General features: G+C 36.6%; 1 protein-coding gene across 4 annotated transcripts; it reads left to right on the top strand.

The window, feature by feature from the left end:
* The first annotated feature begins 4,730 nt into the window (after positions 1-4,730).
* LOC127650144 (serine/threonine-protein kinase pdik1l-like) lies at positions 4,731-24,865 on the top strand. Of its 4 annotated transcripts, XM_052135357.1 has the most exons (4): positions 5,112-5,234; positions 10,340-10,514; positions 13,713-14,012; positions 21,888-24,865. In XM_052135357.1, exons 3-4 carry the CDS (start codon positions 13,728-13,730, stop codon positions 22,626-22,628), a joined length of 1,026 nt encoding a protein of 341 aa, XP_051991317.1. In that variant the 5' UTR covers positions 5,112-5,234; positions 10,340-10,514; positions 13,713-13,727; the 3' UTR covers positions 22,629-24,865. The 4 variants fall into 4 exon arrangements, with proteins under 4 accessions (XP_051991318.1, XP_051991315.1, XP_051991317.1 ...); XM_052135358.1 differs by lacking the exons at positions 5,112-5,234; positions 10,340-10,514 and adding an exon at positions 4,731-4,833; XM_052135355.1 differs by lacking the exon at positions 10,340-10,514 and having other exon boundaries at positions 5,104-5,234.
* The last annotated feature ends 451 nt before the right edge of the window (positions 24,866-25,316 follow it).

Here is a 25,316-nt window from a genome sequence, read left to right as displayed (position 1 = left end):
CAAGGTTTACTCCATTTCTAGAGGAGATACTGACCAACTTGACCTCACTTTATTGTAAATAACTATTGTAATCTTTGTTTAGCACACTGTTATTTATTTGTAGCCACACCAGCGGACCTCAGACTAAACTTGTGATGTTCAGAGGGACTCTGTTCGCTCGGTCACAAGAGCTTGTGTTTAAAAAAAAAAAAAAATTGTAATTCACATATCAGTTGACCGTTAATCTAAAGGAGCAGAGAGAAGATGGCGGTGTTTAAACGGATGGCAAAATTACGATACTCTGAAGCGCTACGTTTATTTGGCAAAGAAGTTTAATGTTGAAGAGTTCTTAAGGTTTAGGTTTTGTGTTCTGTTTCATTGTAGGTCCTCAAACTTTCATGAACCTCATCCCCATGTTGTTCCACAACTGTACTGTATGTCTGACTTTCCTCTGTGGAACAGAAAATTGGATTGTTAGCCTCAGTTGCCATTAATTTTCATTGCATCATCTTTTTTGCTTAGCATACATTTTTTTTGGGATAAACTATTCGAATACATTCAGAGGGAGAACAGGTGAAATGGGACGTCAAGAGGAAATGCAATTAGTTTGATTGAACGTTCAGCTGCCACATACATGGAAACATTAGCTCAACCAATGGCGTGATTTGTGGTGGAACGGTTCATTTCTTTTCTTTTTTACTTACAAAATTCATTGAGAGTGTTTAAAATGTGTTTGAACACCGTCATTTGTATATATATTTTTAATTCTGGTGCCACTAGTGGAAAATAAATGACATGCATTACCTTTAACATATCCTTATATACTGTACGTTTTACCAATATAGTGCAGCATAACACAAACCAATTTGCTTCTGAATCATGTATACTGACTAGGGAGAGTTAAGCAGCACGATTGTTCAAACTCAAACAAAATGTGATGAGTGCTCGACCGATCAAAGCACTGCTTGTGTTAAGCACAGATAAACCAAGTCAATCACTTCAAAATGGTTCCTCGGCTCAACAAGTGTGTTTAGCTGTACAGAGACGGCTTTGCCTCCCAAACAAATATAATCCTGTTTTTATTGCATAACAGTAGGTGTTCGAGAAGAGCAGTCAGGGATGAGTGGATGGGTCTTACCTCAAACAAACATGAAGTTTTTCAGTTGAAGGTGTGTGAGGTTTCATCAGCCTGAGATTTGAGCCATTTTACAGTGTCCAGCATTACTTGAGGCTACTTTATGCCATTTATTGTATATCCATCCATCCATCCATCCATCGTCAACCGCTTATCCTGTGTACAGGGTCACGGGGGGCTGGAGCCTATCCCAGCTAACATTGGGCGAAAGGCAGGGGACACCCTGGACAGGTCGCCAGTCCATCGCAGGGCCCATTTATTGTATATTCCATTATTATTTCCATATTTTGATATACTGTGTGTTTTTATATTAATTTTATTTAAAGTGAGAACAAGATATGTAACTTGTTTTGAATCTATACAAGTCTACCTTAGAGTGTGTTTAAATGGATTAAATGGATATTGTCACCAGGGCATTGTCCATTTAAACATGAATGTGATGTGTCTGTCTGTTTTTATGTATTTAATTTTGGAGAGAGGTGTGATTGTTTTAAATGTAGATGCACTGTTTAAACTCTTGGTAAAAAGGAATCAAAGTTTTGTTTGACATAAGCAAACTTGATGTTTTATCATAGATCGATGCAACTGCAATTGTGTTTCAGTTATCATTTTGCAACTGTAATGTACTCTGAGATTGACAACTCAGGAATGTGTTATAAATATTTTTGTGCTTGTGTTTTTAATTAAGAGGATAATCAATTATGGTGACATTGCTAAAGTTATTATAATTATTATTTTTGCTTCTCAATCTCATTTTGAGTCTGGTCTTGCTCGCAGATGCTCAGGGTTACAAATGCTGCACACATCTGAAGCCCTGCTCATGTTCAGTTTGGTTTTTGGGGTGTTTTCTCTTTGCAGGTTCTACTCCCTTTTGTGTTAATGTGTTTCAGTGACCAAAGAATGTAGCCATGTTGACTTTATGGCATTTTGATTGTGGGGTGTCTTCTGCCTCATTTTACAAAAATTGTCCATCTTCAATTCATTGTGATGAAGCATGCAAATAATGTTGTGCCCAAGAAGTGTTTTAGTGTTAACGTTGTAATAAATACATCTTTTTTTTATGACTTTTGTGACACTTGTTAACTTTTCTCTCTTTCTGCTTGTCTTGGTGTTTAAAACACCGGACAATAGAGTGGTAAACTATTTATGAATTGATCTGTTGTACCGGACAATAGAGTGGTAAACTATTTATGAATTGATCTGTTGTTTTCATGCAAAGCTCAAGAATTTTGCTGTTCATACCAAAATCACAGTGATGAACGGCACTAAATTTAACCCTACATTGTCTCAAGAAACTGTATCAATCTTGTGTACTTTGTGGCATTTGTTTTATTTGAAACCATTCAAAGTGCATTTGTGATTAGTGTACAACAGTGTGAATGGCCTGTTTTATCGAGGTCCCTAAATGTATAATGATAGGGGAACAAATGCCATTTATTGAATATTAATGGAGTAACATCATTTGTAAAGAACATGTAAAAACAAATGAGGTCTTGTCTGTTTCAAATACTAATCGGTTATTTACTTTAAGGAATTGTTCCATCAATAGCTGTGTAGGTCCATACAATGCAAGTGAATGGTGACCAAGCTCCAAAAGCACAAAAAGGCATCATAAAAGTTACCCATAAGACTCCAGTGGTTTAATCCTTGTCTTCAGAAGTGATATGAAGTGTGGGTGAGAAACAGCTCAATATGTAGCTGGTGGGTTTACAAACCTAGCCTTAATACAGCATAAACCATCTTAATACATGTTTATATCATTCACAGCATTTTCTACATTAATTACTTGCTTGAATCACTCAAAGAATTGCATGCATATTTAACCAGGTTTTAAGGAAAGGTTTTACAGTTTAAAACAATAGAATTCTCATTACACATGTAATCACATATAACTTATTTTCACTTATTCACACTGGGCTTAAATAAGTTACAGTCTGATTAATTCTAAATGTAAATGTCCAGTTCTCACATGTGTGCCAAAACGTGGTAAAACTCCACACATGCAATCATATGCGTCCTTCAAAAATGATCCATAACAAACAATCAATTTTAAGATACGACTCTTCTGAACACATATTTAATGCAATTAATAAGCATCTTGTGTGAAATTTGATATTTACCCAAAGAATTCTCAACTGATGAACAAAACCGGGAGCTCTCTTGCGCAGTGTATGCTCTCACGTCTCTAACACCAGAGTGCCGGAAAATGGATGTCGCAAATCTCTTAAAGGGCCAGCGTCAAATTTATGACTAGAGTTAAATGACATGAAATTTCTTCACTTGGCTAAATTTATTTAAATTAATTTTTACTATTAATCTCCACTTTCACATTCACGTTCTTCATGAATATCGATTATTAGACTGCGGTGATGCAGGCAGAGATCAGTGAGGTACTTAGCAGTTCAACCGGCCAGTAATTTCGGTGAGGTCTATCTTAAGTCCAAGGGTCAGACAATGGCATATGAGGTATCCCATGTCTTATGGTTGGAGTTGGCATCAGTTCATCCCCTGAAGTCCATCATAATAGACTGAAGTGATGTTTGGCTGACACCAGCTGCATTTAGTCATCATCACACAGCGACGCAGCAGTGTCCAATACAAAGCAGGAATAAATCTTTAAATTCGGTCTGTTCTTCACACAAAGTATGACTTAAAAAGATATAGGGCACAAGTCATTGGACCTCTTATACAATACTTTATAGTGTTTTTATTATTATTATTACTATGATTATTATTATGGAGCTTGAGAGCCCATCCTCATTCACTATCATTATATGGAAATAAGTGTCCAGGATATTCTTTTAAAAAAAAAGAAAAGAAAAATCACCTTTTGTGTACTGCATGACATAATTTTTGTTTTCAGTGGAAAAAAAATATTGTAAAATTATTGGTGATCAATTAATTCCTCCTCATATAATCCTTTAAAGGGATAGTTCACCCAAAAATGAAAATTCTCTCATCATTTACACACCCTCATACCTTCCTTCTGCAGAACACAAATTCATATTTTTAGAATAATATTTCAGTTCTGTTGGTCCATACAATGCAAGTGAATGGGTGATCAGACCTTTAAAGCTCCAAAAATCACATAAAGGGAGCATAAAAGTAATCCATAATAATCCAGTGGTTTAATCCATGTCTTCAAAAGTAATATGATAGATGTGGATGAGAAACAGTTCAATATTTAAGACCTTTTCACTAGAATTGTTTACTTCCGGTCACTCTCCAAAGTGTGTCCATAAGGGGAATTAGTTCACACTGCCTCTCACATGACTTAAGTATGCTGGCATGTTCATATGAAAGCAAAATCAATAAAGCTTGTGAGCAGCATTCTCTTGAAAACAATTCGAGCTGCACTTCCGGTTGTATCACGCCAGTACTCACGGGAACATGCCAGTGCACTCACAGAAAGAGGCAGTGTGAACTGATTCCCCTCATGGACACGCACCGGAGAGCAAAAACAATTAATCAATTCAAGTAAACAATTATAGTGAAAAGGACTTAAATATTGATCTGTTTCTCACTCAAAGTGATCATATCGCTTTATAAACCACTTTAATAATATGGATTACTTTTACTGCGATTGTCTTTTTGGAGCTTTAAAGATCTGATCGACATTCACTTGCATTTTATGGACCAACAGAGCTGAAATATTCTTCTAAAAATCTTAATTTGTGTTCTGAAGAAAGAAAGTCATACACACCTGGGATGGCAAGAGGGTGAGTAAATGATGAGAGAATTTTCATGTTTGGGTGAACTATCCCTTTATAAACAGAATCGCTAGCTCATTCAACGTATCACAAATTGTAGTAGTCTACATTATATAAACATCACGATAAACTGCTGTTAGATACACAGCCTTATGTGCTAAAGAGAGGTGCAGTGTTCAGTGCCCAAATTAAAAAGACAGGCGACGGGTGCGCGCACGAGCAGGAATTTTCGCGATATTGACGCGCGCTCTCACGTGCACGCGCTCACGCTCACTGAGAGAAAGAGAGAAAGGAAGAAAAGGAAAAGGGTTGTGTGCGTGCGTGTGTATGGCGGCCTCCGTTTATTATGGCTGCCCGCAAAAGAGAAGAGTCAAAGCAGTTACGCTGGGAATAAGATTCGTCGTGCACAGGTAAATGTTAAATGTGTTTGTGCGCGTGCAGCGAGATTCTTTGTCTGAGCATGTGTGTCGTGCGGCTGCGCAGGTGCTTCTACTGGAGGGGTTTTGTTATGAAATACACCGTTACTGATACTGTCACAGCAACATATGAATACCATGCAGAGCGGAATACACGCTGCGCTCATGACATAAGGTCATGTACAGTCAGTGGTATCCAGCTGGAAAGGCGAAAACACCGGCGCTGTGGCCGAAAAACACAGAATAAACAGGCCTTTATACAACGAAATCATATGACTGCATCACAAACACAACAGTCGAGTGTTTTCTGCTCCGTACTGTGTTTAGTGGACAATCTGAACGTGTAATGTTGGCTGTGCACTTTGATCTCTGCCTGTCTTTCCTCATGTCCAGCTGGTTACACACGTGTTGGTAGGGCAGAAACGTTTGTTTACCTTTGCATAACGAAGGGGTTTAAATGTTTAGGGGCAGTCCGGCTCAAAAAGCGACACTTTTTCCAATGAAAGTGTTCGGAACCGTTTTTAAAAACGCGGTCATATTGCGCGCGTGTGTGAGCGCATGAGGTTGCCTGGGGCAAATTGTCACAAGTATATTTTTCACTATAAGGATTAAGTTCAACCACAACAATGCTTGTTTTCATTAGCACAGTTTTTTATGTTGCTTTCAGGCACTTTGCTTTAAGTTGTCTTCAATTTGAATTATTTTTGTTAATTACAGTTTACAAAGTTTACAGACTATGGAATGATATTAATCTCATTATTATTAATGAATGCACACACAATTATTCATGTACTAGATACATTTTGTGAATGTATTTTACTAACCACAAACAAATGCCATTTGATTTGAATCTGTGGAATTCGGGATTGAATGATTGTGCAGCGATTTGTACAAATACAGACATGTTTGCAAATAAACATGGTCTGTTCTACATTAATAAATCAAAAATTGCTCATGCAAAAATGAATCCGTGCATTTGTGGATCAGAAGACACGCGTGCATTTATTGACATCTTGTTCGAATCGATCGTGTTCGGTTCATTTGGATTTTGAATCTTCCTTTTCGCAGTTTACAGCATTCCACCCACACACACACACATACACAACTAACGAACAAGCCAGTGCTCTTCATTAACGTGAACACGATTCGTAAATGTGTGTCACTATACAATGAAACAAATGCTTTTCAACCGGTGTCTGTAGAATTAAGAATTACATAAATGTGCAGCAATTTGTACAAATAAAGTCATGTTTGTGAGTATAAATGTTCTGCTTTGTTTTAAAGTGTGACAATTTCCGCGTGAAAAAGGAATCCGTGCATTTCTGGATCAGGCGGCACGCGTGCATTTATTGATTCCTTGTTCGAGTCGATCCTGTTCGGTTCATTTGGATTTTGAGACTTTCTTTCCGCACTTTCAGCATTGAGGATCCACACGCAACTGAAAGGCAAGGCAGGCAGCTACCACTAGATGGCAGTCGCAGAGAATTACCGAGTTGGCCTGCCCTGGTTTGAGAACAGGTGATAATGGACATTTTGGCATTCTCCCGAAGAACCTTTAAAACATGGATAATACCATTTTAAATTGCACATCATTCACTGACACTTGTGGATCGATTACTCAACACATGTACTCTGTACCTTCCATGTGTAGATCCCACACACTACCTTTTGACATTTGTCACAAGTGTCCTTAGTTTTGTTTTTCTTGCAGTTTCTCATGTACAGAAAACATCAGACGAGCCACGCCAACATTCTCTCCTCCCTGATCAGCTCGCACTCTAAACAATAATCTAACATACATAATGAAGAGCCAACATTTTTTTGTTAATATCTCATCAAATGAATATTTATAAAATGTAATTAATATGTCAAATATATCAAATGTACATTGTTTTTAACTTGCTAGTCTATAGGAAGTTACTTTTTTTTTTTCTTCTTTTCAGTATGCAATAAAAGGAAAAAAAGATTAGTGTTACTTACCCAACCAGCTTGTTGGTTTAAAATGGTGTTATCCATGTTTTAAAGGTTCTTCGGGAGAATGCCAAAATGTCCATTATCACCTGTTCTCAAACCAGGGCAGGCCAACTCGGTAATTCTCTGCGACTGCCATCTAGTGGTAGCTGCCTGCCTTGCCTTTCAGTTGCGTGTGGATCCTCAATGCTGAAAGTGCTGAAAACAAGTCTCAAAATCCAAATGAACCGAACAGGATCGACTCGAACAAGGAATCAATAAATGCACGCGTGTCGCCTGATCCAGAAATGCACGGATTCCTTTTTGCACGCGGAAATTGTCACACTTTAATACAAAGCAGAACATTTATTCTCACAAACATGACTTTATTTGTACAAATTGCTGCACATTTATGTAATTCTTAATTCTACAGACACCGGTTGAAAAGCATTTGTTTCATTGTATAGTGTCACCCATTTACGAATCGTGTTCACGTTAATGAATAGCACTGGCTTGTTCGTTAGTTGTGTGTGTGTGTGTGTGGGTGGAATGCTGTAAACTGCGAAAAGGAAGTCTCAAAATCCAAATGAACCGAACACGATCGATTCGAACAAGATGTCAATAAATGCACGCGTGTCTTCTGATCCACAAATGCACGGATTCATTTTTGCATGAGCAATTTTTGATTTATTAATGTAGAACAGACCATATTTATTTGCAAACATGTCTGTATTTGTACAAATCGCTGCACAATCATTCAATCCCGAATTCCACAGATTCAAATCAAATGGCATTTGTTTGTGGTTAGTAAAATACATTCACAAAATGTATCTAGTACATGAATAATTGTGTGTGCATTCATTAATAATAATGAGATTAATTCCATAACAGACACCTTAGCCAAATAAAATTTAATCATAGAAAACATTCTCTTTCTTAGGTCAGTTAGGATCACTATTTTAGGAGTGTGAAATGTTAGAATAATAGTAGTGTGAGTGATTTATTTTAGCTTCTAATTCTTTCATCACATTCCCAGTGGGTCAGAAGTTTATATACACTTTGTTAGTATTTTGTAGCATTGCCTTTAAATTGTTTAACTTGGGTCAAACGTTTTTGGTAGCTTTCCACAAGCTTCTCATCATAAGTTGCTGGTATTTTGGCCAGACAGAACTGGTGTAACTGATTCAGGTTTGTAGACCTCCTTGCACGACCCTGCTTTCAGGTGTCATGGGCTTTGTTTGATGGCCACTCCAATACCTTGACTTTGTTGTCCTTAAGCCATTTTGCCACAACATTGGAGGTATGCTTTGGGTCAATGTCCATTTGAAAGACACATTTGCGACCAAGCTTTAACTTCCTGGCTGATGTCTTGAGATTTTGCTTCAATATATACACATCGTTTTACTTTCTCATGATGTCATCTATTTTGTGAAGTGCACCAGTCCCTCCTGCAGCAAAGCACCCCACAACATGATGCTGCCAAAAAGTTAAATTTTTGTGTAATTAGACCAGAGGACATTTCTCCTAAAAGTAAGATCTTTGTCCCCATGTGCACTTGCAAACTGGGGTCTGGCTTTTTTATGGCGTTTTGGAGCAGTGGCTTCTTTCTTGCTGAGCAGCCTTTAGGGATTATGTAGATATAGGACTCGTTTTACTGTGGATATAGATACTTGTCTATCTGTTTCCTCCAGCACCTTCACAAGGTCCTTTGCTGTTGTTCTGGGATTGATTGCACCAAACTACAGTCATCTCTAGGAGACTGAATGCATCTCCTTCCTGAGCGGTATGATTGCTGCATAGTCCCATGGTGTTTATACTTGCATACTATTGTTTGTAGAGATGAATGTGGTGCCTTCAGGTGTTTGGAAATTGCTCCCAAGGATGAACCAGACTTGTGGAGGTCCACAATTTGTTCTTGGCTAATTTCTTTAAATTTTTCCAATAATGTCAAGCAAAGAGGCACTGAGTTTGAAGGTAGACCTTAAAATACATCCACAGGTACACCTCCAATTTGGTACCCCTCCAATTCAGTACATCTCCTATCAGAAGCTAATTGTCTAAAGGCTTAACATAATTTTCCAAGATGCTTAAAGGCACAGTTGACTTAATGTATGTAAACTAACTTACTGGTCTGATGTATTTTAATATACTGTCAAGAATTTTTAAGACTACATTGTCACCGGAACCATTGTTGATTATCCTTGGCTCATCACAGTTTTTTAGAAATTTGACTTCAACCCAGCAGCGGTTCCTTTCCTACTCTCTCATTACTGCAAAAAAGTTACTTCTGATGTCATGGAAAGAGCCAGCGATACCCACTGACAAAATGTGGCTTCGGGATCTGTCCAATACCTTACATTTGGAAAAAATTTGATATTTGTTGAAGGATAATCTTTCAGGTTTTTATAAGATTTGGCAACCCTTTATAGATTTCTTACAATCAGTATCTGTATAAATATTTATTTCCTTTCATTTACTTGTAAAAATTCCTATTGTACTTCCTGCTACCAAACTGTATTTTACTTCCGCTCTGTTTGTTTTTGTTTTTATTTTGGTTTATGTGTACAATAATACAAAAATATTTGAGCTTCTCTTATATTGTTGATTGAAAATTGTATAAGATATATATGCTCAATAAAAACTTTAAAACGTAAACTTATGACCCACCGGAATTGTGATATAGTCAATTAAAAGTGAAACAATCTGTCTGTAAACAATTGTTGGAAAAATTACTCATGTCATGCACAAAGTAGATGTCCTAAATGACTTGCCAGAACTATAGTTTGATAGTTTAATTTCTGCCGCGCCATGGAGCACAACTCGCATACTTTCCATTAAATTCAACCCCAATTTTTATCAAAGGACATAGATTATTTACTCTGCTGTTGTTCATTCTTGAATAATGGAAAAAATTTGGTAACTTGTGTGTGCTGTCTGACACCTGAACCGCATGGACCTGCCCTTTGTTTGATACCTGTGCCGTGTCCTAGCCACAACGTGACTCTTGTCCGGTGTGCCACCGCCTTTTGGTCTTCAGTATTTCTACAGAATCCCTCAACGGTGGAAGTGAATAGGCATTTAATGTCAGATTGTTAGATTTATCAGTCAATCAAATTGATATATTTGTTCTTGGTGGGTGTGTTCTTTAGGATATGTCCCAGTCCAGGCCTTCTAGCTGGCCTTGAGTTTTAAGTTATGTACGTAGTTGAAAGCGAAGAGCGTAAGATCTAGCTGATAAGCCAGCTGTCATTGCTGCTATCACCATTGAGAAAAACCCAAGATGAAAACAGGAAAGGAGGGCTGGTTTTCGCTTCAAGCAAATTGGTAAGTGCTTTTTGCATTGTTATAGCATCATCAGGAGTTTTCTAAGTATAAATTAGGCTGGCTGGAGCATTCAGTGTCAGTTTAAGTTTTGAAACGTAACTGCGTACCCATACGAAACAAAAATAAGTTTTTTTTTTTGTTTGTTTGTTTTTGTTATATCTGAAGGCAAACATGGGCAGTTTATATCCTAATATCAAACATAATTGGAACAGAACATTACACAGCAGGGAAACTTTATCCTTAATTTGTCCATAAGCTTTAGAGGTCCAGACTTTAAAGATCTCTATGTATTAGCCCTTATATTTAGAGTGCAATCATGGTGTGCATTTTAGGAAGTCTAAAGGGGTCTCAGAACCCCTGCATGCACCAGGACTGCTTCTTCCCTCTCCCTCGGTCTCTCTCTCTCTGTCTCTCTCACAGTATGGGACGTTTAACTGAAGTAAATTAATTTTCACTCTTTGTATTCAAGGGGGATGATACAACTGTTTTACCAGTGTAGATTTTTGCTGATAACCGATAGTTCCAAAAAACAACTAGGCAAATTGCTAACCGTTAGAAAATCTATGCCAATAGTTGCCGATACTTTTTTGGGGTCCTGCAGTTAGAACGGGTTTGTTCTGCAGTCTAAGAGCAGCCTCAAGGTGAAATAAAACATTCATTGATACCTCGTGGGCTTTTCGAAATATTTAATCATTGACTATATTCATCCATATTTTTATCCTCACTTCAATGCGAATTTAGTTTTTTTATTAGATAAATCAAATGTTCTAAATTGAAGCGAGCGCATGCATAGACAATGCGACTATCTGGAAACGTCACGCGTCAGAACATATACATCGTGCCTCCAACTTCATATCTTGTAGTAGTCTTGTATATCCCAAATCCTTCACCTGGGGAATTTAGAGACTATAATAATAAAAAAGCTCTTAAAAGTAGGGCATTGTAATGGAGCCAAGTCTCCGTCATTTCAAAAGAAGAGTCTCTGGTGAATTTTGCGTATATGTGTGGTTAAATGTCCTGCATTATGCACCAAAGCTTATTTTATTTTTTACTGGTTATTATTGCGATTTTGGATGCACAATAAACTGCATCTGGGATTGTATTCATTTTGGACTGTCTGTACATAGTAAGGAAAGAGTAAAAATGTATTTTGGCATTATATAAATTGATTTTAAAAACTATTGGCTGAATAATCGGTTATCTGCCTTTTCCACCACCTTAGCATACCTGCCAACACTCCTGATTTACTCCTGTTTTTCTCCAGTTTTGTACACCCCTCCTCCTCCCAGTTTACTCTGTCTCCAGATAAACTCACGATTTTCCTCATCCACACTTTGCTTATGAGAATGTATTAAACCTCCAGGTTTGGTTGCCACCTGTCCCATAAAATATGGGATTGCCCCGTGTTTAAATATGAAATGATGCATCCCGTAAGCTGGTCAGATGGTGTCACGGCGAAATCATTCCAGATAATTTATGTAACATTGACATAAGCTGGATATATTTCATGCTCTGGGTAAGGGGTCATCTGAAAAGTCCACACTAAAATCGTCTGTTTGTTTTTATTGAAATACAGGTTCAATATAAATGTTCATTAAGATGTACAAAATTACACAGATCCAACAATGCATGAATACAATCACTGATTTTTAAAGACAAGTACAGGTGAAGGAAAAATAAATAATGAGAAAATAATAAAAAGCATTAAAATATATATACATGCATATAAACCAACACCGATGTATATACATAGATAAGATAAAGAAGATAAATAATCTAAGATATAAAAACATCAAGGGTTAGGAAAGTTCTCCGCATATAAGAAATGATATACACTTTTTATAATTAATAACTCAAATCATTTATTGCTAAAACTGTGAAGGATGTGGTAAGGGACCATCTGAATACATGGTCAGTTTCTTGGTATTATTCATCTTCAGAGTAGTATTCAACCCTCTACTGACACATTAGAGAATTAATCGGCAGACTCTTGACAACATGTAAGCGTAATGCAACTAAAAACAAAAAAGTTAAGAAAACCGAGAAGGGGGCATCATAGTGTGTGTGTGTGTTCTTATGTATGATTTCACGCAATATATGTAAGATTGTAAATTTTTCCACATTTTGTTTCTGATCCTTTTAATCACATTTTAGCTTGTGATTAAATGTACAAATGTATATGATGTCATGAATTAGCATTTTTAATGAAACCAGGTATTGTCACTCTTTGAATTTTCATTTAAATTGAAAGTTTGGAACCTAATGAAAATAGAATGAATTATAAAAATATTAATTTAAGTGCTACTATAAAAACTACAATGCAAAAAAAATGAAATTTTTACCAAACACTTGCATAGATTTGTATTTGTGAAATTTTCATATTTACAGTATTTTCTGAAGCTAAAATATTTCATAATGTTTGATTGTACCTTTTTAAATATTTATGTATTTACACATAACACTTATTACATAACTATTTTGTTTAATGATTTTATATGCACTTTTGCGATTTACACAAGTGTGTACATCAATATTTATAACAAGCGGTAAATTGGTACTGTCTCTTTAAGAGAAATGTTTATGGTTGAGTGAAGTTGAATTTATACTCTTGAGTGGCTAATAAATTAATGTTTTAGACGTAGAGGGTGAAATTTGGTCTCATATGTGAGTGATTAACTCGCTATTTAGAGGGCTGAGTAATTTTGACTGGAACTGCCACTCGTGCAGATGTGTAGATGTTGGCATGTATGCCTTAGTTATTAGTGTCTGCAAAATCCACTATCAGTCAAGCTCTATGTGGTGGAAGTTTATCATCATCGAAGCTCAACAAGTGAAATGTCACCCACAAGTGCTATGTGAACAGCTGCGGAGTGGTAGGCCTACTGCGGTCAGCAGGATCTACAGTTGAAAGTTTTTAAAAACTTGCCTGTCAAGCACTTGAGGAAGAGTGTGTCCCGAAAATGACTGATCTCAATAAGACTAGTGACATGCATTTAGACAATAAATAGGAAAATAAAAATGTATAAATATAAATTGATTTCATGCCGAAATGTCACTTGGGCAGCCACCGAAAATGTTCAATGGAGGATAAACCCTGCCATTGTCCCAAAGTCATACACTCATTATCACAACAAATACCTTCTTCTTTCCAATTATGATTATTTTGTGTCTGGCATTGCCGTCTTATCCGCAACACAGGTGAGGAAGAAGAGGATGGTGAGCAGTGAGGCGAAGTATGAGCTGATCCAGGAGGTGGGCCGGGGCAGTTACGGTGTGGTATACGAGGCAGCAATACGGCAGACGGGCGCTCGCGTGGCTGTGAAGAAGATCCGCTGTCACTCCCCGGAGAATGTGGAGCTGGCCTTGAGGGAATTCTGGGCCCTCAGCAGCATCCAGAGCCAGCACCCGAACGTCATCCACCTTGAAGAATGTGTCCTGCAGAGAGATGGTCTCGCTCAGAGGATGAGCCATGGCTCCAGCTCCTCACTATATCTGGAGGTACAATACCCACAATGCACAGCTTGGACACTAAATTGGGTCTCAAGTTGTACACAGAAAAAGTCCTTTAGAAGACAGATTCAGGTGCGGGCAAACAAATTTGTTCTTGCCCTCATTTTAATGTTACAGCCAGATTTGTGACTTTCTGCAAATGTATCCTTGATCACAGCAAGATCTTTGAGTAAAGCCACGTGTGCCATTCACAAAATCATGTGATCGACACAAGTGAATTTCTTTAACTAGCCCTCCTAAAATAATTCAGTCTGCGCTCTGGTTATATATTTAGCTTCTAAATTCTTACGTTGTCATCAGAAAGATTGCTTTCATCAACCACAGTGTTTTTTGTTTTGTTTGAGAAAGCAGGGTTAATCTGACTCCAGTGCAGAGGTTATCGGAGGAAGGATGTGGTGAGATGTACCAACACATGGCATGCAGCAGTGCTTCTCTATGGACAGTGTTGTTGTCATGTTTCAGATCAGATAAACTTTATACGATGTGCTGTGATTGGCTTTCATACGTTGATGCTTAGTATTTGCAATAGGAAAACATAAACCCAAAACTGGTAATGTGCTGCTGTGCAGGCTAGTCTATAATATTCATTCAGTATGAAAGCAGTTGTTTGACATTCTGTGATATCACATCATCTTGGCATAATGCAGCCTTCAAGTGAAATCAGAATGACTTGGAATGATCGTATCTATGCACTGAACTCAAACACAATGTTGTATTTACTAGTGGGGAAGCTTTTCTTGAAACATTAACTTTCTTGTTGGGAGGGTGTCAATTGTGGAATTGGTCTTGGTCTTTTTATTATGAATGTTTACTGGATAATTATATGCTGTTTGTGTATTTATGAAGAAATTTAGCAATAATCCTGCCATTAAAAGCCACTTATTTGGCAGCATAGGAATGATCGATAACACAATGCACATGATTTGCTCTTCATTTTGTTGCATTGGTGCTAAACAAGCTTCCTGTATTTGTCAGGGAAGTGAAAAAAATTAAGTGCATCCATTTTATTCCGACCATACTCACTCTAACATGCATCACACCATAATTAGGTTTCTTAAACTTCAGGCACTTTCAGCACTGTGGACTTCTGGAGAGGAAAGTCTAGTTAAAACAGTTCATCAAAGTTAAAGGGATAGTTCAACCACAAATGAGCGAATCACTATTCATCCTCATGTTGTTGCAAACTTGTATGACTCAAAAGGAGGCAGAATGTTAGTTTCAGTCACCATTCACTTTCACTGTGTCTATTTTTTTTTGCATACAATGAAACTGAATGGTGACAAACTAACATTCTGCCTCCTTTTGAGTTGCACGGAAGAAAGTAAGTCAGACAAGTTTGCAACAACATGAAAGTGAGTAAAGGATGACAGGATATTCATTTTTGGGTAAACTGCTCCTTAAAAGTTCACGTCAGTGTCCACCAGTTATATAAAAAATGGCCATTTAAAGTTGACAAAATGCATTGAAACTGTTAACCAATGGTCAATTCCAGCTATACAGATGTGACCTTTACAGTGAAAATGTTAAATGGAACTTTTCAAAATGGCCATCATTAAAGGTGCAATATGTAAAAAAAAAATGTCAATGTGTGAACGGCTTCCCGCTCACTCCCGAAAGCCTCCCCTCAGACAGTAGCTTCTCTTCCGCTATTCAACAGCGACAACAAATTGCAACACTAGGTAACAATATCTTGGAGATGGAGTCCAGCAAACGTCCGGCTTCCAGCACAACACCGACTCATACACAAACTCTGAGTAAGCCAAAAACAAAACATTTATCTACTGAATCCCATCTGGCTAAGTGGGAATTTGATCGTGGTTGAGCGAAAACTAGAGTGAACATCGGCAGGGTATTTGATTCCTGAAGGGACCTTCGTTAAGTTTTGGGGATCAAAACCGACCCTGAATTGGGGTTCTTATTGGACCGGTAAGCTTACATAACCGCAAATCAAATCAAATAACTTTGTTACACTACCATGTACACAAGTGCAACAGTAGGTGAAAGTCTTGTGTGCAGTTCCGAGCAACATAGCAGTCATGACAGTGACGAGACATATACCAATTACAATAAACAACACATTTACATATCAAATGTACACAAATCATGTGAAATATAGTGCAATAAGTATTGATCTGTCATTTTAGCTAAACTACAATAACACATGAAATGAATGCTAGACAATGTTTAAGATAATTCAAAAAGCTCCATTCATTAGATAACTTGGTTATAGTGAAAATATATTCAATCTATTATTATAAAACAAAAGTGCATCGATGTATCAAAATGACAGTTGTGATGGAATCACATCAATACTGAATTGTGTCACTATATTTATAATTACAGTCTATTTTATAAACGGCTACTGTCAGCATCCACCAAATTTAGCTAACAGCTATTGACAAAACTGGCTAACTAGCTAACGCCGACATAGGCTATCATATAAATGCAGTCAATGTATCATGTAAAGAAAAGTGATCACTTCAAACTAGTCTCCCATAGTCAGACCGATATCCACACTTTGTTTTAGCCCTTTTCCAGCACTGGAGTCAAATATAATATACAGTCTCAAAGTGATTGTTGTAAAACAATCAAAACTGTGTCATTTTAATTATGCTACCTCATCTGTCAGTATGATGTCAGTGAATCACGTTCAGTCTCTTTGTATGTTATGTCATTGATTTGGCCGATGCTCACTCGCTCGCTCTCGTCCCTAAGTAGTGTGTGTGCACGAGCAACAGGTAGCTGCTGCAGTTCACTTAACGGCAACAGGTGTCATTAATAACAAGGGTTTCTGAATCTTACAACCTGCACCTTTTAAATATAAAGCAAATCCCAAGCATGCATGTTTCCAATCAAGTTGTGAATTTAATTTTTTGTGAAAACCATAATATCGCACATGTTTCCATCCCATGTGTTCAAAAGAACAAAATCGTCAATTCCAGAGAAATTGTAGCCAATGTGACTCTTATTAATAAAATACTGGCGGTTTAGAGCACGCAGACAAAATACTGTAAATAACTTTATCGTATTTGGGAGCGACAGATACACAGGCACACATCTGGAAGGTGTGTGTGTGTGTGTGTGTGTGTGTGTGTGTGTGTGTGTGTGTGTGTGTGTGTGTGTGTGTGTGTGTGTGTGCGCGCGCGCGCTCCTCCATCCTTAAGACTTTTTTTACGATATTTTTCAAAAGTGTCAATAAACCGGCTCTTCTACACAGTTCAGGTTTGTATTCCACTTATTTACTCTACAAACTCTGTGCAGGCTTTGGATTCTCTAGACACCGTTATTTCAGGATGACCAGAGCAACATTTCAGATGTGATGATTGGTCCACTGGTTAGTCCAGTAATGAGAGAGTAATTTAGATTTCTTGATGCACCTCTTGTGAATTCAAAATGAGTTTATTCTGTTAATGGTTTTCTATCATAGTTTATGCACATTTCTTATTATGAAAGAAAAAAATGTATTCATGTCAAGTGAGTTTAAAAAATTTGTATGCACATTTTTGAGATTTTATTCGCATCTTGTTGTTTCCATCCAGCAGTTTTTATGCAATATCATATACAAATATGTGGATGGGAACCAAGCTACTGACACGATGACAGTCGTAATTTGTTTGAACAATTTATGGAAACCATTTTCACTGAAATGTAAAAATGTATTTTTTAGATTATCGTAGTTTTAAACGTAATAATTTGTGATGAATTTTCATTTCTTGAAAGTCTAGGTTTGGGGCAAAGCTTAAACAGTCAATCTGTACTTTTTTAAAGGCATTTAAACAGTACCAAAACGTAAATGAAGGCCTGGTAAAAACGTTTCCAAATCGGGTTAATCTGAGTTAAAATCTGTAAGTTTTAGTAAAAATCAACCCCTGGGTCAAGTAAGAGCCTGAATTTGAAGAAAAGCCCAACTATGATCTTCCCAGGAGAACTTGAAGGTAACATTGGACACCTCTACATTATAGCACTCTTAAAGATCATTTTAATACTTCTGACTGCATGTATTCTGTGCCCTAGCGGAATGCATGTACAGAACATATAGGCATGTGGGATTGTTTCTATGTGACCTCAGCAAATTTAATGTGTACATAACTGTCAGAGATGTTCCGTTGAGAGCTACTAGTGTTGCTTTACATAATTAATCAGAGTAGTTTATATTTAAAATGTCAAATGATCTAGTTCCATAAGCTAAAGGAAGCAACTCTTTTGCCATAAGCCAAATATATAACATGACATTTTTTGAAATGTCATTGCGGTGGTATTGGACTCCTCAATGTGACAGATATGACTAGAGTCATTGAGTGCATCATTTTAAACATGTTGTCATAACAGTTTACATGGACTTTGAAAATACATATGAAAATGTTACTTGATTATTCTGTACTAGTTGACTGCAGGATACAAGTGTGCAAATGCATACATAATGTTAAGTATTTGGACACTTAAACCACACTTAAAGGCCTGGGAATCATAAAGGAATTCAATAATTAAAGTCCTGATACCAGATGTTTAACAGTTTCATTAATGATTTTATTTTTTAAAGAAGAAATATTTCAAAATAAGAAATGCAATTCTTACAGCCTGTTACCAAAGATGGATCATTTCAGATTTTGTAAATAATTTAGTTATAATTGCACATTCGAGAGTTGTTATTGGTATTTTTGCAACCAGTTATGTAATGTCATTGCATCAGATAACTAAATATCAAACCAAGTGTAATTTAGTTTGAAGAAACATTAAAGATGCATATTTTTGAAATGATAAAATCATAGATGCAGTGTTCAAAATGAAGGCAAAAATGATTGTGACCAGGGACTAAAAATGGTTTGTTCTAAATGTCACCTTTTGCTGGCCAAATAATTAGTATTATTTTACCCTTTGTGTACCCAGAGAGAACGCATGCACAGGCCATGTTCTTCTGAAGATAATAAAGTCATGAATCAACTTTATACTGACTATATTGAGGTAAAACAGAAAGAGGTGCACACTCGCTACTTTTGGCTCGTTACCAGTAATAAGACCTATGAAACCCAATATTATCACAAAGTCCTAAATAAAAATAATAAACTGTGTGGATAATTTAAATTCAATTACAGATCTGCTTCTCAGTGAAAATCTGGTAGCATCAAATCTGTATCAATGCATCATCAGTAGTGGAAAGGGTAGTGATTTATTTTACTTAAGTAAAAGTACTGCTAATGAAGAAATCATTTACATGAGTACAAGTAGAAGTACTGAGAAATATTATTACTCAAATAAGAATAAATAAGTAATTTGCTGAAAAATTACTCAAGTAATTGTTACAAGTTACCTTAGGAAAATTTATATATATATATATATTAGTATAGATGCATCCATTTTTAGAACACACAGACAATTTTTGTTCTTGAAAGAAACTTATGCTTCCTTTCACTAAGGATGCATTAAACTGATCAAAAATATTGCCATTTATTATTATGGTTAGAAGTAATTGGTTTATAATTGTGATATTTATTCAATTTTATTCTTTCTGTAATGGCAGACATATACTGTCACCTGTTCCTTACAAAAGAAAGCAGTTTTAAAGTGTTTATTTGGTACTCAAGAAAATGTTCTTATTATTACAATAATTGAAAATGGTTGCGCAGTCATGAGGAAATCACAATTCAGTGGGTTTTCCCCCATTTGCTGAGATATTGAATTCTTAAGTTGATTTACACTTGCAAGTCTAATTTTGGTTTATAAATAGGCAAAAAGAAACTCATATATCCTTAAATTCTATTTTCTCATAAAGTCTGTTGTTTTAGAGAGATGAAGACTATTCCACGCATTACTGTTTTGAATCTCTAAGCAGGACAGAGAGGTAACTGCACAACAAAAAGACTTTAAGTAAATCACAGTCTCTAGTTTAAGAAACAGACTCCACACAGGTCCTAAACTAGCAGCTTCTAAATGCCAAAGACCTGCATTGCTGCAAGAGGATTCTTGGACAAACAGAGAATATTAAGAACACAACATTTATTTAAATAGAAATAGTCATTAGTAACATTATTAATGTCTCTAAATCATCTCGATGTTCATTGTGACTGAAACACATTCATATTTCAGGTTTAGTCTCATTCACGTTTGTCCAAGTATTTTGGCTATTAAGTTAACAATGGACAAAACTAATATAATTCAATATCTTAGAGGAGGAAATTATATTCTATGATATTGCAGCAATTATCCAGATATGGAATGAGATTATGAAGTTATGAACTCCAACATGCCAACTGAAGAAAATAAGGGAAAAATAAACATTCACAGAATGTTTAGTGAGAGATATGATTGATTCAAACACTAAAAGTGGTTGTTCTGTGAAAAAATATATATATATATATATATATATATATATATATATATATATTTATATATTCTTGTATTACAGTTGTTAAAATTAAGTCTTAATTAACATTGTTTAACATATTGAGATATTATTAAGTAAATTGTAGCATTTGGTTAAATTTTTTGTTTTGTGATTTCTCATACCTTCTTTATGTAACATCCATCCTTGCAACAGGGCAGATAAGTGCAGTACTGAGAGAGTGTACAGCGAGAGTGTTACCCGCTAGGGCAGTTTATTTTGAACAAGAGGGGGAACGGTTACAGAATTTAATGCAGGAGTAAAATACTGAACTGATGCGGATTGATAGAAGCAGAAATCGCTGGTGTGATTTAAAAAAAACTGTTCAGTGAAGTCGAAACTAGATGTCTGTAATTATAAATATATCAGATATTATTAATAAAACACGGGAACTTGTTGCGTGGGCATTTTTGCCCCCATATTTTGAATTACAGGGATATTTTTGTCAATTTTAGAGTCCCCAGTAATTTCCGACACTTGGCATTGTATCTTTCTAAGGTATTTAAAAAGTTTGTTTTAAACATATAATCGCAAGTACACAAGATATCTTCACATATTGTCAAACATTAACAAAAGGCAGTTTGACACCAGTTAAAACATTGCCTACCTTAAAAACAAGTGAAGTTTGATCAGTGATTAAACGTGTTCAGACAGTTCCCTTGAATGAACGAATCCTTTCCAGAGTAAAATGACATATGCAGAAAATCACAGTATTACAGTTCTTGTATAGTGATGGGGCAGAAAGTCTTGAAGAAGCTAGAGAAAAGAGGTCACCGGCAGCAGTTTATGAGAGCTGCTGTGCTCATGATGTTGTGCCCTGCAGGCTTCCGTCCTGCCGTGCACAGCGCGGTTTGGTTTATAAACAGATTTAGCGCTTACAATCTGAATTTTTGGGAAGAAGGAAGTTATATGTATTTTTTTGTACTTTTTAATTGTGGTGAAATATAATTGTAGTGAAGTTGAATACTTCAACTCAAGTAAAAGTACCATTATTGATTTATGATTTATAGAAATGTAGTCAAGTATTGTAACGAGAGTAGTTGTAATTTATTATTATCACTTCTGTGCATCATATTTTTACTAAATGGTGAAAAGCCTCATATTTTCAGGCAGCAGAAAGTGGTGTGGTTCTGAAAATGTTCTGTGATTAAACCATTTATGGTTTTTGGTTTTATGTAAAAAGATTCCATACTTGCACTAAAAAGCACTCCCACACCAGTTAATTAAACATCATTTAAAAAAATAGCAGAATTATAAAACAAATTATTATTATTATTTATTTTTTTTTATTTTTTTTTGCAATAATCACGAACTACTAGAACTGTCATTGAAAAGTCATGAAATTCAATGGTGAAAAATGTCGTCAACCCTATATTTATGCCATGAAATTCATACAGTTTTAAGAGTAGGGACACTACATTCAAAGCATGTGCTGCACAATTGCATAAATTGTTCTAACAATGTATTTGTTTATATGCACTCAGTTGGTGGAGACCTCCCTGAAAGGCGAGATCACATTTGACCCGCGCTGTGCCTACTACCTGTGGTTCGTCATGGATTTCTGCGATGGTGGAGACATGAACGCATATCTGCTGTCCCGCAAACCCAGCCGCAAAACCAACACCAGTTTCATGCTTCAGCTAGGCAGTGCGCTCGCCTTCTTGCATCGCAACCAGATCATCCACAGAGACCTCAAACCCGACAACATTCTCATCTCGCAGAGCCGTAGCCCGGCCGGTTCGCCTGAGCCCACCCTGAAGGTGGTCGACTTTGGCCTCAGCAAGGTCTGCTCGTGTTCGGGTCTGAACCCTGAAGAACCGGCCAGCGTCAACAAGTGTTTCTTGTCCACGGCTTGTGGGACAGACTTCTACATGGCCCCAGAAGTCTGGGAGGGCCACTATACTGCTAAGGCAGACATTTTTGCACTGGGAGTGATCATATGGGCCATGGTGGAGCGGATCACATTTGTGGACGTGGAGACACAGAAGGAGCTGTTGGGGAGCTATGTACAGCAGGGGGAAGATATTGTCCCATTGGGGGAAGCTCTGTTGGAAAACCCCAAGATGGAGCTCCACATCCCAGCCCGAAAGAAGAGCATGAACGCTGGCATGAAGCAACTAATTCGAGAGATGCTGTCTGCCAATCCACAAGAGCGACCCGATGCCGTTGAGCTGGAGCTCAGGCTAGTTCGGATCGCGTGCAGGGAACTCGACTGGGACACGTGAGAGGACGGCATCTCAGACAGGGGACTAGGAAGACTCTTTCTTTTGAGCATCAGAACACATTGTTTGGGGGCGGGAATGGGTTTTTAGGGGGGTGATTGCACAGGTCCTTGGTCTTTTCTTTAAACTATGTTGAAGAAGGTGTAGTACGACTCATCCACTGATGTTAAATGCTCTCCAATGTCTCAACTGTCCATAAGCACACAGGAACTTTGGTTTCATTGAGGAAAAACATCAGATTTCCACTCATTGACGCCTTCCTATTGAAAGAATATTCCGGGTTCAATACAAGTTCAGCACAATCGACAGCATTTATGACAATGTTGATTACCACAAAAAAAATCTTATTTTGACTCGTTCCTCCTTTTCTTTAAAAAAAAAACACAAATCTGATTTACAGTGAGGCACTTACAATGGTAGTGAATTGGGCCAATTTTTGTATGTAAAGCTAAGAATTTTATAAAGCACTAACATTAAATCTTCAGTTAAAACGTGTGTAATATTTGAGCTGTAAAGTTATTTAAATGGTCATTTTAGTGTTTATGGTCTGTTGACATTACATCGTCATGGCAATGAAGTTGTAAAATTGGCTATAACTTTACACACAAAAAGTTAGTATCTGTTTACACACATATCCTTTATGTCTTGTGTCTATATTTTCAGTGTCCAAAAATTGGCCCCCATTCACTTCCATTGTAAGTGAGAAAATGAGGGACGAGTCAGTTCATTTTTGTGGTAATTAACATTATGCCACAAATGCTGTCCATTTGAGCTCAACTTGAATTGAACTTGCAATATTACTTCAAGAGGTTCCAGAACATTCCCGTACTCATGTAGAGTAGGGCTGGGCAGTATAGCTATAAAAAAGTCTAGTTTGGTATTTTGACTAATTTAAATATTTAATAGTTATGAGCAAAACTACAAGTAAAAAACAATAATAAAAAAACCTTAGGTGTCAGCATCATTATTTTTTTTGTATTCAGAGATATTTAGGTGTATTATTACAATCAGTTGACTTTTACTGAAGCAGACAGTTTAAACGAACCAGTTTGCTGCAATGAATCGAACATCTAAACTCTGTGTTCTTTGCTACTGAGATTTATATCAGACTGCGAAAATATCCCAGTCTTAGCGTGCTTATTCACAATATTCACAATTTTGGTTATGTTTTCATCAACAACAATGTAATCTTGAATATGTCTTAAATTTTTTCGATATATCACCCAGCCCAAATGAAGATTTAATAGAGAGCAGCAAACTCATGGCTTCCATCTCTCTTGGTAACTTGTCTTTCATTACCTTCTCTTTGAGAGCTCGTCCTACATCACTCCCAGTGCTAAATCAACTTCTGACGCAGGAAATAACAGCCTCTTATACAGCCACCTTGATATTTTCATGGTCAAATTTAACAGCTTTTGTACAACGGGATCAATAACTGTTTTTCAGCACTTCGCTCACATAAGGGCTTCAGGGATTTGAATTTGTATTGCTCAATTTGAAAAGTGTTTTTTCACCTTTTCTACAAAATATTTCAAGGCAATAGTTTGTAGTTGATATTTCAAAAGAGATGCAGTAAATTATTCTATAATCAATGATTGCCCTCAATAAAATAAAACAAGTAATTCATTGACAAAAAAAGACGTTTTAAGGCAATTCTGTGTAAATACTCCTCTTAGCATTTGCTTCATGCTAGAAAGGTGCACATTCCTGCATCACTCTGTGGTTTGTCCAGCTCAGCCTGACTGAAATGACCAAAACCTAGTCAGCCTGATCTCATGAAAATTACAATTGATGTTGCGACATGTTTGCAAAATGAAATCACAAGGTTTATTACATGCATTGTGTTAGTTCTGAGATTAAATGTCCACTGTGTGGCGCTAAAAGCGAGTTTATTGTAGGTTTTTAAGGTTAATGCTGTATCGAGTTTTAAATCAACAAAACAGACCTCACTAACCATTAATCCTAAACCCAGCCTACAGTATATATTCATAAAGAGCTATTGTGAGATAAAAACACATTTGCTGAAGCAACCACGTCATTTTGTGGTGCTTTTATGACACTTTCGACTCACGTGTTGTACCCAGGTCATTTGCAATGCAAGTGCAACGCTCTCTCAGTTGAGCTACTGTGCAATTTGTTTGCACTTGAATAAGCTCGTAAATGTAGTTGTGATGTAATACAAACAATAAACATTTTAATTGTGATTTGTGTGAAAGCGAATAAAAGTCATTGTTGTTGTAGCGCCTCTAGTGTTTATTTCTCCTGGAAACTGCTGCAATATGTAGAAGCCACGCAAAAATGAAGGTATAGTAACGTGATTCAATGAGACTAGGTTGAACATGATGTCCAGAAATGAGAAGTTAGGTATACTTTACTCTCTGTAGTATGTAGGCAAAGGAAATCTAATCAGATTTTAATAAGGATCCAGAACACAAGCTTCTCTTTCAGACAGAAAAATGTCTAGAAGTGCTTATGAGTCATTATTAAATTGATAACTTTTCCATTTGAAAAACTGTATTTTTAAAGTAAATGTTTTATTTATTTTAAACATTCTGTTAGATGAAGATATGTCATAATTGGAATAAATTAAAAACCAGTAAATATTAATTGGCTTATATGTTGCATATAACAGGGTTGACCGTTAAAGGGATAGTTCACCCAAAAAAGAAAATTCTGTCATTTAATCACCCT

Source organism: Xyrauchen texanus, chromosome 10 (assembly GCF_025860055.1).
Source record: "Xyrauchen texanus isolate HMW12.3.18 chromosome 10, RBS_HiC_50CHRs, whole genome shotgun sequence".
Taxonomy (NCBI): domain Eukaryota; kingdom Metazoa; phylum Chordata; class Actinopteri; order Cypriniformes; family Catostomidae; genus Xyrauchen; species Xyrauchen texanus.
This window is presented reverse-complemented; position numbering and strand designations above follow the sequence as displayed.

Coding starts and splice junctions, on each gene's coding strand:
- LOC127650144 (XM_052135358.1), top strand. CDS start 13,728: ATGGTGAGCAGTGAGGCGAAGTATGAGCTGATCCAGGAGGTGGGCCGG. Junction 14,013..21,887: donor GCTCCTCACTATATCTGGAG/GTACAATACCCA, acceptor ATATGCACTCAG/TTGGTGGAGACCTCCCTGAA.